The 15,728-nt window shown below is 40.1% G+C and overlaps 1 protein-coding gene across 1 annotated transcript in view; it reads right to left on the bottom strand.

Moving 5' to 3' along the window:
* Nucleotides 1–709: 709 nt before the first annotated feature.
* The window catches only part of GMDS (GDP-mannose 4,6-dehydratase), a 261,909-nt gene continuing 246,890 nt past the window's right edge, over nt 710–15,728 (bottom strand). Inside the window, exons 10-11 of the mRNA XM_035125046.3 lie at nt 1,947–2,015; nt 710–1,108 (exon numbers count right to left, since the gene is read on the bottom strand). Coding sequence (XP_034980937.1) covers nt 1,046–1,108; nt 1,947–2,015 — 132 coding nt within the window. The 3' untranslated portion in view covers nt 710–1,045. The remainder of the gene's footprint in view (nt 1,109–1,946; nt 2,016–15,728) is intronic.

Below are 15,728 nucleotides of genomic sequence, written 5' to 3'. Positions count from 1 at the left end.
TACCCCGCAAACATATGCATACACAATGCTAAGATGGGGAGCTGAAGAATCAAAAACATAGCAAGCCCCCTGGAGGCCTCTAAAGTCAGTAAGGATTTTTAGGGTGATGGAACTGTGCGCTGCATGCGGGAGTTACCCATACCGTAAAGGGTTCTGGCAGTGGAAAGGGCAAGTAGCTAAGGGCTAGCGGGAGGTAAGCATAATCCCTTTGTCCCCTGAACAAATAACATTAAGGAGACTATAAAAAAACAACAAACCACCTTCTTATATGTAAGACCCATTCAATACAAATAAACTTTCTACATTACATTTCGCACATGAAAAGCACATCTGTGTAGGAAATACCGGTAGTATGCAACCCACATGTGGATCATTTAAGATTTTTTTTTTAAAAAAACCCATTTCCAAACCTCTGATTGCCTGATAGGTTAAATATTAAACAGGAGGTGCAATGCGATGTTCAGAACTCAACATTATTCCATTGGATAATATAGCTATGATTTTACATAAATCTAATTGTAGGTAGGTTGGATCCACCATATATTGGGTTTTCCAAACATTTATTTCAGACAGCATTGTAAAAAAAGAAAGAAAAAGGAAGTACCCTAACTTTGGAAAGGAAGCATAAGTCTATAACTCTCACTCTTTCTCCCTCCCCCTTCCACTTGTAGTTGAGAAAGAATTAAAAAAATGCATGGTACAGTCTTAATTTATGGAAAGGAATTTTTTTAATATCAAAAGAAAATGAATTGGAGTGGCAAGCTGGCCTCCATCATCTTGTCTACATATCAGGAGGAAAAGTGCAATCACTTCAGCCTATCCTCTTCAAGGAATGTAAAGTCATGATGCATGGTTGATATTTGAAAAGGGGGGAAATGATCCATTGCACAAGCAAGAGGAAAATAAAATGGCAGCAAATCTTCAACACCCAGTGGAGTGATTGTCATTCCCCATCCCCAGCAATGGCACTTGCAGAAGTCACAATTAGGCTGGCCATCTCCCTGGAGGGTCAGTCATGTCATCAGGTATGGAAGGAGGAACAGATTCATGCATTGGGATTGTTCCTCATGAGTTCCACATCTGCTTCCACCATCTCTTTCACCAGCTCCTGCCAAAAGGAAGGGATACACACAAAACCAAGAAACAAACAGATGTGTCTGGCTCTGCTTAGAGTGATAGCTGTATTCCCACAACATTACTTCCCTCTATTTTCCCCTGAATTAGCCCACCAACCTGAATAAACCTTTTGAGATGCATTCAGACAATCTATTTATTGTGCCCTTGAGAGCTGGTCCTACCATTAGCAGGCAATGGGTAACCAATGTTCAGGGTATTCCTGAAGGACAGTAAATGGTTCATCATCATTACTATGATGCCAACAGGAGCACCAGTTGGATGGTTCTGCCTCAGGCACTAAAATGGCTTGGGCTGCTTTGAATGCACGTTTTCATTTGTTGCACTCAGTCTTCCCCTTTCTACTAAAAAGTTGGGTTGCCACATTTCAAAGGGTGAAAATCCAGACAGAAAAGTTGCACTGCTGGCATGGGCTGCCACATGTCCGGATTTTCCCGTACATGCGTATGATTTCCGCCGACTGCAGCATTCTGCATATGTCCAGGAAAATCCGGACGTATGGCAACCCTAGTCAGAATGGCATTTCTCATGTTGAGAATATTGCTCTGGTCTCAGCATTCATTCAGCACAATGTTATGCTTAGGAAAATGCAATAATTCCCCACAGTCAGCATGCACCTCATCATCTTTCCCAAGGACCCGTGACCCTTGATAGAAAAAGCTCTCACCCCTTCCTTTAAATGACACAAAATGTTATTTTATTTCTACTAATAATGAGTTTATAAATTTTTCTAAGCACAGATAACCCCCCCCCCAAAAAAACCAGGCCATCAAATAAAATGCATAGAGATAAAAACCCCAAACAGAACTTACGTCAAATGTGACTCTGGGTTTCCAGTTGAGTTTTTGCTTTGCTTTGGTGCAATCGCCTTGAAGAAAATCCTGTGGGGAATAAAAAGATGGGTGGGTGATTCCCTTTCCAGGCTGCAGGGGAGGTGGACAGGCAAAGTGATGGTTACAAAAGTGTTGATGGACATCACCTCGCCCCAATTTCATTACAGACTCCTCCATCCACACAGAGCTTCTAGAAAGTGGCAGTGCTTCACAGAAATTCAAACCACCTTCCTTCTCTTTCCCAAGTTTTGCAACTCCGAGTCAAAGTGCTGTGGCTTATAAATCACCAGGAGGCAGCATTCAAGAATAGATGTGCAGACCATTTACAATGTATGCTGCACATCAAAAATATTGACTCTTTAATGGAGAACATCTTGTTTTAAGCTGTCATACCTCCTAAGACTTGCTACTGGCAGAGCTGTTTCAAATTAATGTATCCCACCTTGCACTCCCCCCCCCCCCGTCCAATTTTGGTTAAATTATAGAAGTAAATCAAACAGAAAACCTGACACTATAATGTTCTCTTTCAGATACAATCCATATGATCACTAAAAGGTAGTGCTGAAAAACTTCACAGTTAAGAGCAATATAACAAATGAATGCAGCTGATTTTCTCATTTCGAACTACTAGCTGTTGCAGGTTTTTGGATTTAGCAGTCTTTAAATGATCACAAAGGTCTTTCTAAAAGTGATCCTAAAGACAATAAGGACCATTAGGTGTTGCTTGTAAATACAGTTAACTGAAGACAGAACAAAGGAGGAGGAAAATGATTTTATTGTAAAGTGCTTTAATGAACAGGCTGCTTTCATTCAGCTTGTAGTTTTAAAAAATTAAAAATATATTCTTAACATCGCTTGTAAAAAAAGGAAAAAAGCACATTTGCACCAGTTCTACCAAGACTGTGTTCACCAGGAGTGGGGAACCTGTGGCTCTTCAGATGTCAATTTCCACCATCCCTGACTATTAAGCTATGCTGACTAGGGCTGATGAGAATTGGAGTCCAATGGCATCTGGAGGGCCTAATGTTAGCCACTCCTGAGGAACACATTCACACACAACAACAGTCTTTTTCATGACTTCCACAACAGACACATTTTGGTATGGGAGGAAGGTGCTTCATTTCAGCTTAGCACTCACACGCTGCAGCTGGTCTCAAGATACTTTTGAAAGTGATGCCCAGAAAACCTTTTTACCAGGATCACATCACTTTCATATTTTGTTAATCCAAGCTGAGAGTGGAGAAAAGCTGTTGTAAAACCATGCACAGATTCTACGAGATGTAGCCTATTTGGTTATTTAACGATCTAGGAACAGCAAAGTCCAACTTCAGTCTGCAATCCTAAACACACTTTGGGTATGGCCAGTAATGAGATTTATGTCTGAGGAAATAGGCACAGGATTGCACCGTAAGTTAAAACAACAACAATGCCCCAGATAAAATAGTAGACTCTTTTTTTTGTGCCACGGTTATTTATAAGTCATCCAGTACCATCTAGTAGTAAAAATAATTGCATACAGACAAATTACAGTGGCTACAATGCCTTGATTTGCTGAATAAATGTATGAAGGATTGTGCCTGACACCTTGGTGGCTAATAGTCTCTATTTCTGCGAATGGTTCATTCTATGAAAAAAGTGTGAATACAATTACTTAGAAAACAACAATAGAAAAGGCTTTGGGGGGGGGAATCACTGCTCAGCTACATTATTTAAAGTGTTAAGTGAACTGAGATATGCACCTATTTAACTTCCAGATTTAGTCTGAACTGGAGCCTAGATGCCAGTTCAGGGGCAGACTGAAGCTCTGTGCTAGGACTTTGGTTTCTTAAAGCACATCAAAGATCGGAAAGTTTATGAAAGGTGAGGATGAGGTCCCAGAAGTCACTCTTCCCTGCCAAAACAAGGTTATGAAAAGTCCGCTGACCAAGTCAAATGCAATCCTGCCACTCTTCCGCTTCTGCTGTAGCACAACATAACAATGAATTTGGGTTCAAAGCGCAGTCTAGTTTACTGTCTATTTTTTCTACAATGGATTTCCCCCCTTCTTTTTGGTGCCACTGGTCTCTAAAAATACATAAAATCAGGAGGGGAAGAGCATTGAGACCCACAAATGACTGACTGAAGAATGTATTAAGATACACACACACACTTTTTAAAAAACAAAAGCAGCATTCTTGCTTTCAGTAATTTGTTAGTACTTTGTTTTCCACAGAACAAGGGATGCTGCACACACACTTTAAAGCAAAATACACTAAATCTTTATGTTCTGTGAAAAGGAAAACAAAGCTTAAAATTGCAAATTTAAAATGTGAGTTACAACCTGTTCTTGGCTATGAAAAAGCAAAGACTTGGCGAAGCAACTGAAAGCTAACAGCCAAACTGGTGCTGTTTAATACTACTGTACAAATCTCCCACAGATTTAAATTCACTTAGCTGTGATATGATCTCTGTAGGATAGCGAAAAGCATGAGTTTATCTAGTAAGATTTTTTTTTTAAAAAAAATGAAGCCCTCCTCCCTTTTCGTAATTGCAGGTTTAAGTGTCAAATGCTGCACAATTATGTTTATTAAACTTGATCTCATGGCAGTTCAGTTTTATAGTCTTGGAAAAGACACATACTTTTGCATCAAAGAACTGGTTGTGGAGTGTGGTCTGGAATTTTTAAAAATAAAGCAATGAAAGGCAGAGGAAAAAATGCAAACCATTTCTATGTCAATATCCCATTTCCTGAGTTCTGGTTCTGGGTGTCATCATAGCTTTTATTTTAGCTCATTAGGTGAATGATCTGGTTTCACTGTGCAATTTATTACTGTCTAATTCAATTTTCTTTAGCAAAGCATTCGATAGCTTCACAGTACAAGCCTGGGTGAGTGATGGCTAGCACAGCTCCAAAATGTTTTGTTTTGTTTTGTTTGTTTGTTTTAAACTTGCAACTTAATTCTGAGACTTCCTTTAGTGGCTGGAAAGTTCAAAGAAGGATACATGCAAGGGGGTAGAGGAGCACAATGTCACAACAGAGGGTGTTACCATTGTGTCACATCAATGTTCTACTGAGCACACAGACAAACATACCAGGCTGTTCTATTCAAGACATAAACAAGTCAGTATAAGGATCTGTCAAAAGAAGGGACTTTTTTTGGAGGGGAGGCTGAGAGTACTATATTTATTCAGAATTATATCCCACCATATATGGAAGGTTCAGCGTAGCTAACAGCAGTTTTTAATTAAATATGTGTGTCTCTTTGCCTTAAAGGAGTCACAAATTAAGCCAAACAGATTTGACAGTGTTACAGAAAGCGTTGATAATGCTCACTGAATAAGTATGTCCTTTTTTTTTACAGTGCTATGTAATCATGACACCTATGCCATATCTTAGGTTATGAAATCAAACAGTCTTAGCTCCCAAATTTGCACAAATGGTTTTTCAAACAGGTATAATAAAAATCTGTGTTGCACAGTTGGATTATGTTATATGGCATACAAAAGATGCAGATATTGTAAAAGATTCATGAAATTTGTTTTTAGCAGTTTTGAATATATTCATTTCGGTGTTATATATTTGTGTGAGCTGAATAAGCAGTTTTGAGTATAACACATCTTGAAAGCTAGAACTGTGTCATTTAAATCTAGTGTTAATACCGTATACAATTGCCCTGCCTTGATTACCGTACTTTGAATTGGTCTTTTACTGTGGTTTGGCCAAAAAGCATCACCTGATGGAAGCCAGGGGCTTGACAAAATAATGTTAATGTTTCTTAATGATTGTAGATGTTTTACTCATGGCCTGAAACCTAGCTTTTGGAAGATGACTCCTCATAGCAAAGACGGAGCAGAGATACTGTGAAAAACAGTTTATGTAGTTTGAAATTAGACACAGAGAGCTGAAATCTTCTAGTTGCAGTTAGCTGAAAATGAGGCGCAGCCTGGGGTGGGTGAGAAGGCTACATGTTCTCTAGGGTTCAGAAATTCAAAGGGCTATCCATTTGCTTCCAATAAGTGATCTACTCTTGTATTTGCAAATAAAGCAAACATTACAAAGACACTGTAAGTTGCTGTCATGAAATGCTCTCATTGAAAGGTAACCAACTGCCCCAGAACTTTTAATCACTTTGGAAAATGTTACAAATACAGTGCGTATTTATGAAAGGACCACTGTAACTCTATAGAGTACAGACAATTAAAGCAAGAGTGCAGGTCAATTACATTTTAGCAAACAGGACCACAATCAAATTGGTAATGGATGTTAAACATCTTTAGGAATTTCAGGACGGCATCTATGAATGGCATTCACTTTTCATTTTTTCCTTCACTATTTTTAGAAAAGTAAAGTTGTGGAACAAGCATGATACCAGGGGAATAGAAGAATGCCAGTGAATTTGGTTCTTCATCTAAATTTGTTTTAATGCAGTGCGAGCTGGCTAACCTCCATTCTTGTGCCAATAGGTTTTTTTTTAAAGACAGAATTTTCACAAAGAGCCAAAAAGACTGGAAAATGCAAGCAGTTCAGATATAAAGTGGTTTCGCTTGCAATTAAAGGCTAGACCACTTCCTAATGTGAACAAAGAAGCATTTCACTTGCTAAAAACATACATGCAAAGTAGCTTATTTGAGGAAGGGGGAAAGATGCTTTCCATGAAGGGCTAGTTCTGAAAGGTGCTGAGCTCTAAAGCCCTCCATTTGTTTCATGATTTTGTTGCCACTCATCACATCTTAGGATAAGGTCCCATTAAAAAGTTTCCATGATACTGTTAGGTCAATAACAAATCAGGAAATCTAAGCCCAACCTCTTCCACCATTCACTAAAAACCTGCCTGTTAATCTTTGGTCTAATGTTTCCAAAAGGCCAAAGCGCATGGATCTCAAGAAGTAATAAACATAAGGCTGACAATAATGATAAGGAATAGCCGTCACTCCTCGTTTCTCACCACACTGCAGTATATCAGTACAAATTGAAGCTGAATCCAGACTTCTCCTTTAGTGACAGGGAATGATAAGAGACAAGAAGAAAACAGCAAACTGTCTGGTTTGTTCAGGAAGTTGGGAACTGGTGGCAATGTCCATCAAGCGGACCAAGGGAATGCCGTCAGCATTAAAACAATGCTTCAGCTCAACGTCAGGGAAAGAGCATCAGTCAGCAGAGTTTGACAAGCACATTGACAATGGAGACAATGGAGCAAAACAGAGGGGGTTGGCCCTGTGTGATGTGTGATTTGGTGCTTAACTGCTTTGATGGAAACAGTGCAGAGTTTAATCAACACAAGGATAAAATGCCTACCTATCTCTTCAGAGAGCAGGTTGCAGGCCTTACTTTTGTGCTTATGTCAACCAAATCACACACATGGCTGGCAATGTAAAAAAAAGCAAAATTATTTGACTGGTTCACTTGCTAAAAATGGTTCTTTAAGCAGATAAATGTCTCCCACCGGAGGGCTAATCCAAAGATCACTGCAATCAGTACTGATTTTAAGAGGCTTCAGATTAGCTCAGTAGGTCCTCTCTTCATTAAGGGGAAAAGTGATACCCTCTGTTATGTTCCATGTCCAGAAAAGATGAGATATGGGTTTAACTCCTCCATTCCTCTCACTATGGAATCCTAAGGTGGTAAAGTCACCATAGGATGCCTTTATTATGTCAGTACCCTGAGAGAATACTTCGTCTGAGTTGGCAGCAAATGGCAGTGGGTACTACACCACAGTAAACCCCTGAAGATTATAGGTTCCTCTCTATTTATTTGATCTTTTTTTCCAACTACAAAAAAGCAAACAATAAGCAACATATTCATTAACTAACATTACATTAAGCACTCATTTAAAAAACAACCACTTTACATATTCTTTTTTTCAGATCAAATTCATTGACACACCAGATATTAAATTTCACAAAGGGGAGGGGAGGAACGGACAGTTAGAGTTAGGAGTGTGTTTAGCAGGCTTTTACATATATTATTGTTAGACTCAATGTATAACAACAACAACAACAACAACAATTTTATTTATATCCCACCCATCTGGGGTATACCAGAAATGGGAATATTTTTTACCAGGAAATCATCCCTGACATGGTAAAATCAACTTGTAGTGAGTTTCTCACATCAAAAAGTAACATTTAAATCCAACCTAAGTACTCTTACCACCAGCTGTGGCAGTACTGCCAAATACAAAAGTTCAGAATCATCAATTTTACATTCCAGCTTTTCATAAGACAATGAAATGTGTGCAACTATATTTCTAAGTTTGATGGGGGAAATTATGGGAAAATGTTTTCAATATGGACCTCAAGTTTTCTCTTTAAAATAAAATTGAAATCTACATTACTGAAGTTATTAAAGTTATTAACCATATGTAGATTTTGGTTAACCTAGTTAGCCTAATAGTTAACCAAAATCTACATATGGTTAATAGAAGATATCACATTACATTTATTTATTTATTTAGCAAATACTATTTCAGTACCTCAGCCCCTGAATGATGTTACTTTTGCCAGTCCTTCCACATGCTTCCAGTCCTGCCTCCTTTGTCTATTGCCTCTTCCCCAATGTAGCCCACCCATCCTACAAAAACAGACATCCTTTACCCTTTTTAAACTGTGACCCCCTAGAATTGACTTGTAGGTGATCAAACAAGGAATTGTAACTTGGTGCACAATGCCATCCCTGGAGTAAGGCACAGAGCTCCTTCCTACTCACAGTACACAAGAATCCTAACACAAAGCGCCTGCACTCTGCTTTAAGCAACTTGTGGTTCATATCTCTCGAACCTATGACACTCTGACGGACTGGTTGTCCTGCCTCACTGTGGAGTGGCCTTTTACTCCCGTCCAAGTTCTGTGATCCTGAGAATATACCAAGTCCTTCCCCAGACATTACCCTTAATCACTGATAAATGTCAGATTCTGTCGTTCCTTTCAATAGATGAAAAATGATGTCACTGAACTGTTCCCAAGGTACTCATAAAACTTTGTCTCTTAGAAGACTAAAGCACATAAAATAGGCTGTCTTTGAAGGACACCAGTACTTTAAAACATGGAGAGAGAATCACGAGGGAGTGATTTATATGAATATATTGTATCAGTGTATATCTAGGGTGAGTAATATTTCTCCCAGAAATTTCTGATGGATAGTTACAAGTTCTGCTCGCCTTACTCAAATCACACACAGCTAGCCTGGTGGTCTAGAGATCGGGAAAGGAGTTAATAAATTTTGGATCTCACTCCCAAGGCATGGTCACGCATCAATGACAATCTTGCTTCTTATTTATCAATTATACAACAACACAGCTTTGTTGGCAGGTTTTATATGATGATGATGATGATGATGATGATGATGATGATGATGATTTTGCATATATATCTTTGTTGCAAAGCGAATGATTCATGCAATGATTAAAGTAAAAGAAGGTGGGATGCTTTTGCATTTAGAGCACGTCTCCACAAACGTATCCCTCAGCATGCTCCACAGAAGAGGAAATCCAAGCAATGGCCTTTCACATGACATCATAAAAGCCTAATTTATCACCAGCCACCAAACATCTAGAAAATCATAACATCCTTTCAGGAAAGCCATGTGCAAAATAATCAGATCTACTTTGATGACAGCTTTAATGCATTGGTCCAAGTAGGACACTACAAAGAGTAACCCTTTGCAGGTACTTGTTTACAACACATCCAGCTGCATTCTTCACCTCAAGAGGAACATTTCCTGATTTTCATTCCATACACATACTTTCCCAAGTTAGTTTTATTCAAGTGAGATTCTAGTCCACCCCACATTCCATATTTAGAGTCGCTCTGTTAATTCACATGCAGGACCAAGGACGGGGAAAGTTATAGTAAGTGAAGGACCACCCAGAATAGAAGGAGTTCTGTAGTAGCGTGCAGTGCCCAAATGGACAGGTTGTGAATCCACATAACCAAAGACAAAACGGAGTAACTCTCTTTCTTCTGCCATTGAACTTCAAGGCCATATGGCAGAACTGTAGCTACACCCTTCTCATCAGAGGCTTTGTCTATTGAATAAGAGAGAGTCTTATTCTTACTCACTTAAAGCTGAAGCAGTTACCTTTTCACTGAGGTTACTAATATTGTGAATTCTCTGAGACATAACCTACTCACAGAGCTTGAGGTCAGGGCAGCACTGCAGACTGGCCCCCTGTTCTGGGTGCAATTGAGACAATTTGCATCAATTCTAAACAAGAAGGAAGTCAAGCAAATGGCTTCAAGGCATGGCCGTAGCCAGGATTTTTTTTGGGGGGGGGCAAGCTTCTGTTAGGGGTGTAGAACCTCAGATTTGTATTGATTTAGGGGGACAGCTGCTCTGAGGGCATTAACTATATGGGAACAGAGTTTGCTTTCCTATACAACAGATAATATGAGGCAGGTGCCTGAGTTTTACACAATCCTATTAGCCACTGCTTCTGGCAGCTTGAACAAACTAAAAGCTACAGTATATGGGAGCAGGACCTTGGCAGTGACAATGGAAAGACACAGTGGTCAGGTTTGTGGACAAAACACCCATTCAAAACTATTTCTGCCCAAACAGGGATCCCAAAATCTGTGCTTGGTATGACGATGGTATATGACACCCATCCTCCTCAAATTATCCCATATGCAAGACTCTTAATTCCAATTTGTGTTGCAGTGTGCTCTAACTAGGTGCCTTTGAAACCGATTCAGAAACTTCAGTTCGTCTAAAATGCAGCAGCCAGATTACTGGCTGAGGTTCTATTTGATCTCGCAAAACTCCTGTTTTAAAACTGCTGCATTGGTTGCCAATTCATTTCTTGCCCAATTCAAGGTGCTCATGTTGTTGTTTAAAGCCCTAAATAACTCATACTTGAAAGACTTCCTCCTTCCCAACAGAACCTCTCAGGTGCTGAGATTTATGTGATTTTATAAAAAAAAAAACTGTTTTGATTTTATATTGACCGATTAGGAACAGCATATAGAAGTGTCTTTAAGAGTGTTCAGCAAACTATGAATATAAGCTACATGAAGCCATTTAAAACCAGCCTAAATACAAGGGTATTAACAAGGAGTTTATAATACTAATCCAGTAATCAAAATCCAATACAATGGGCTAATGTAATACAAATGGAGTCAAAGAATGATGCAATTAAGAAGACACTCTAAGCCAAATTTTGAAGGGAGTCTCATAGGTGTGTGGAGCCAAGCTTTTTCAGTCTTTATTTATAGGAAAAACTCTGATTTTGAATTGCATTCTGCAAGAAAGGTGTCCTGGTGGCACACTGGATATGGCTCAAGTGCTCCTGTGCTCTGCGATACTCATCAGATCTTAGTAGCTTCTGATTTTTAAAATCACCATTTTCTTTTTGTGGCTTGCTGCTCTTTCATTTGTCACTTCAGCCTTCCGTCTAACCTGCCCTTCTGAGGCTTATTGCCACAGGACGCAGTGAAGACTAACATTACAGTGTTGGGTGATCAGTTTGTTTCATGGGGTCCAATCCACAGTGGGGCTGTAGTACTGTATTTAAAAGCCTTCCACCACACGAGGAGGGGTGCTGCTTGATGAAATCTGCCCACACCATGGTGGGCCTTTATTAACATCGCAGCAGCGTTTTGGGTTGAACCCACAGAGAAGCAGCTGCCCGGCTGCTGCTCTTAACATCTGAAGGGCACGTATCTGGGTTCAAAGAGAGGTGGACAAATTCATGATGCACAGGAATATCAGTTAGCATTAGGAAGATTATTACGGCATGTGGAATCATGTTCAGGGTGTTTCTAAACCACAGACCGCCAGAAGCTAAGGATGAGTGACAAGGATCTGATTGCTCTCATTATTGACGTACACGGCTTAATTCTCGCTATGTTGTAGCTTTTATTGGATGCTACTGGAGACAGGATGAAGGTTTATGTGGACCATAGGTCAGATTCACAAAGGCTACTAATATTCTCTACTGCTCTTCTCAATAAAACACTGCTCTCTTTTTCAAGCCAATCTGTATTTTCTGTTCCTCAGCTCTACCCAGGTATCTTGCAACACCCTGATGATCATAATTATCTTTCAGTCTAAGGGTTTTTGAGATTTGGTTTCCCTTATTTTGAATCCAGATTTCCAGCCAACCACACGCACTGTGTAATCTGTTCGTTTTCTTTCTACTTTCTTTCCTCTACTATTCCAGCTGGCACGCTTATGGGAAACATCCAGGCCAAGGGATCACTGTTGCCTTGTATCCTCTGTTTTTTCCAGAGACAAATAAAAGAAAGCAATGCACGCTGCACTGGAAGAAATGGATGGATTTTTTTAAAAAAATTATAGCAGCAGTGTTGCATAGATTGCTCTCCAAACACTTCTGCTTCTATATTTACACATGTACGTCAATCTTCTGCTATACTGTTTACGTTTCGTAGATGAGATGGTACACCCAGAGCAGTGATGGGGAGCCTCTGACACATGAGTCCAATTAGGCCAGTTGGGTCTCGCCATGTGAGGCAGCTTCAGTCAAGTCATGCCCCACTGCCATACACTTGATCATCTTTGCATGCAAAGACACTATGCCTTTGCACAGTGATTGCCATGATTATATGCTCATTGTTGGCACCTGCAAACTCCCGTTGCCGTTGCCCATGCAGGTTGATTTCAAACCACGTGGGCAAAGGAAAACAGGTCACATCAGGTGAATGACAGGTGGGCAACCCCAGCCACCTGTCAAAGTTGGCCCACAAGGGGTGGGGGATTAGGGAAATTAGACTGGCCTTGACTAGAGCCAGGGCCTTTTCAGCCGTGGCCCTGGCCTGGTGGAATGATCCCCCACAAGAGACTAGGGCCCTGTGGGATTTGACATCTTTCCGCAGGGCCTGCAAGATGGAGCTGTTCCTCCAGACCTTTGGCCAGGGGGCAATCTGACCTATTTTCCTTTGTATAATAACAAGCACGAAGGAGGCCTCCCAGCCTGTTCACAGGTCCTTATATGATCAGTGAAAACAGTTGGTCCTGGCAAGTATTAACCGCTCTCAATCTTAACCTGATAACTGCCATTTGTCCAAATTTAAATTTGTCTGAATTAATTTCAAGATGTATTTTAATTAATTGATGCCTGTTTTATGTATACTGTGTTATGATGTTAGCTGCTCTGAGCCCGGCTCCGCCAGGGAGGGTGGGGTACAAATATATTATTATTATTATTATTATTATTATTATTATTATTATTATTGACTATGCAACCAGTTCCTCACCCATCTTCTACAGCTACTGAACTGATCTAATGAATACATTTCCCAGCACTCTGGCTTCCATAATGTTAGGAGTGCCCTCAAAGATACGGGTTACTGAAATGCCTATATGCACCTTTCTTTTTTTCAGGGCATCATCACCAAATGAAAATTGTACTGATGTCAGTCTGTCCTCTCTATGAACCTCCTAGCTTAAAAACCGTCAACTGAAAATGGCATTTTTGATCGACTACCAAAGAAATCTTGATTATTTCACCCTGCAGCAAACATGAAGAGGAACATTTCAGGAAAGGGAAAAGACACACACAAACCTTGTCATTTTCAAGTGATCCTGCCCTAGTTATGAAGCTTCCTTTACATCCAGAAGGAAGGGCAACACTGAAGCATACTCTATTTAGGTTTTCTTTAAGATGAACTGGCCCAGGGGAGGGTAAAAAAATCATTTCTGTTAAATGTTAAACATTGTCTATGCACTTCATCTCAGGTGATAAGTTTACTTTTAGATGTTCACCCTTTAAGTTATTTAAGTACTGGCCACCATATGGGTTTTAAAAAACACAATTCAGGAATCTTTTAGATGAAATATGGATGCCTCTAAGCCTAGCTAGTGTCCTATGTATGCACCTATGTTCCGAAATAAGCAGGTTTTCACCACGTTGTGAAGAGGCCTTGGTGTTTTGATAATACAGTAGCTTTCAAATAACAATACTTGGTAAACAGTTCTGTTGCTGCTATGCATAATGAAGTTGAAACCACGCAAAACAACTCAAATAATTGTGTATCACACGCAATGGAAAAAACCCCAAACCAATGTTTAATATGGGTCATAGATTACCAGAGTACGTTTAAGCATAAGGAAGGAAACCATCATTACATTCTGTGGTTTTGCTGCCAATTTTTAAGGTACAACATGAATTACAGACAGAGAACTAAACTGGGTTTTTTTAAAACAATTGCGGGATGCAAAGGAGGTCCTTGACAGATATTTAATATCATGATGCTATCCTCAGTAAACAGCAAAGAACAGAATGGCAAAGAGAGCTTGTTTTTCAGTAGGACCTACCTTTTGGAATTGCTTATTTTGGTAATTAGTGTCATATGTTTTTAGTAATGTGAAAAAGTTGAGATCTTTATTAGGAACATGAACCACCTTATGACAGTGTAACCCTGTATGCAGTGGCTGATGCTTCCAAGAGTTGTTTGCTTCTATTCCTCCTCCTCCTCGATGCTTACTCAAAGCTCACACAGTTTGGGAAAATGTGAGTAGCACAATGTAAATATAGTGTACAGTTGAAAAGAAGAAGAAAGCATTTGGGATGTCCCACTTTCTCTAAGGGCTTCTACGTGTTGTTTAGAAAATTATTTCCTTTGCAATTTCTTTTAAAGCAAAGAGTAAGATGGAAAGAAAAAGGTAGGAGAAAAGCTGTAGGACTGATGAGAGAAGTGATACAAAAAGAGAAACACCAATTAAGTTGTTCCCTGAGCTACTTCATCATATAATTAACTGCTTGGGGCAAAAAGATGTGTTCCTCCATGCAGCCGTTTACCGATGCATGTTAAGTGAAGAATTCAGTATCTTCTTTGTGAGCAAATTAATGCAGATTAGGCCTCTTCTTTCTTTTCCAGTTCACAGCAGGTCTGTGCTGACAGATCAGGAGTCAGAATATGTTCCACACCCGTGTCCATCAAACTGACAGTTTTTATTGCTAACACAGAGATCCCTGGTTCCCCATTCATTGGTGTATTTTCGCACTGGATTTTGGCTGGAGTGTCAAAAAGGAATTTTTGACTCAGCTTTGTAATGTGAGTTGTGGGACGTGGGAATGACATTTCTCTATCTTGGCAAGAAGTCCAAAGTTCCCTGAGTTTAGGGACAAAAAGAATCTATGAAGTCTACATTAATGCTTTTGTTAGTTCAGGTTGCCGCTTCCTGTAGTGTCAGGATTTCGCTCCATGTACTCAGACTTCCCAGGCAAAAAAAGGAGACGATCAGGCCCAGCCAAAGATATTCTGCTGCCTGAGACAAAGGTGTCCCCCCCACCACCCACATTCCATGCACAGAAACTGACTGGACTGGCAGTTCCGTCTTACTTTGAAACTGGCAACAAAACAGCACCCTCAGTTAACCTGAAGACAGTAGGGTGTATGTCAGGTTGTGTGGCACACATAGCTCTAATCTCTAACAGTGGGGAATGGCAAAGGTCTCAGGAGCAATGGTCCATCCTCTTCCAAGGGGTTTGCCTCACTCTGCCTAATGATAGGACTGGCTCCGGAGATTAGGGTGTGCTGTTATACAGGTTATATTGATACAAGCAGTGAATGTGCTAAATAAGCATCTATAACATGGATTGGATGGATGCAAAGGAGTAGTGGGAGGCAGCAGCTGGGGAACCCCCAAGGGAAGAAGGCTCAGAGCCCGGGGATTGGTGGTGGGATGACGATGAGATGTCAAAGGAAGTAGAGGGCGAAGGCTGGGAGGAGTGTGGGGGTGTTTAGGGAGGCAGGAGAGGCTATATTATTTTATGGTATCCTTCCTAACTTGTGTCAGCAAGTTCTATAACTTAGCAGAGTTGT

Source organism: Zootoca vivipara, chromosome 8, assembly GCF_965207765.1.
Source record: "Zootoca vivipara chromosome 8, rZooViv2.hap1.1, whole genome shotgun sequence".
Taxonomy (NCBI): Eukaryota; Metazoa; Chordata; class Lepidosauria; order Squamata; family Lacertidae; genus Zootoca; species Zootoca vivipara.
The sequence above is the reverse complement of the archived record's forward strand: the minus strand, read 5'-3'. Positions and strand labels throughout refer to the sequence as shown.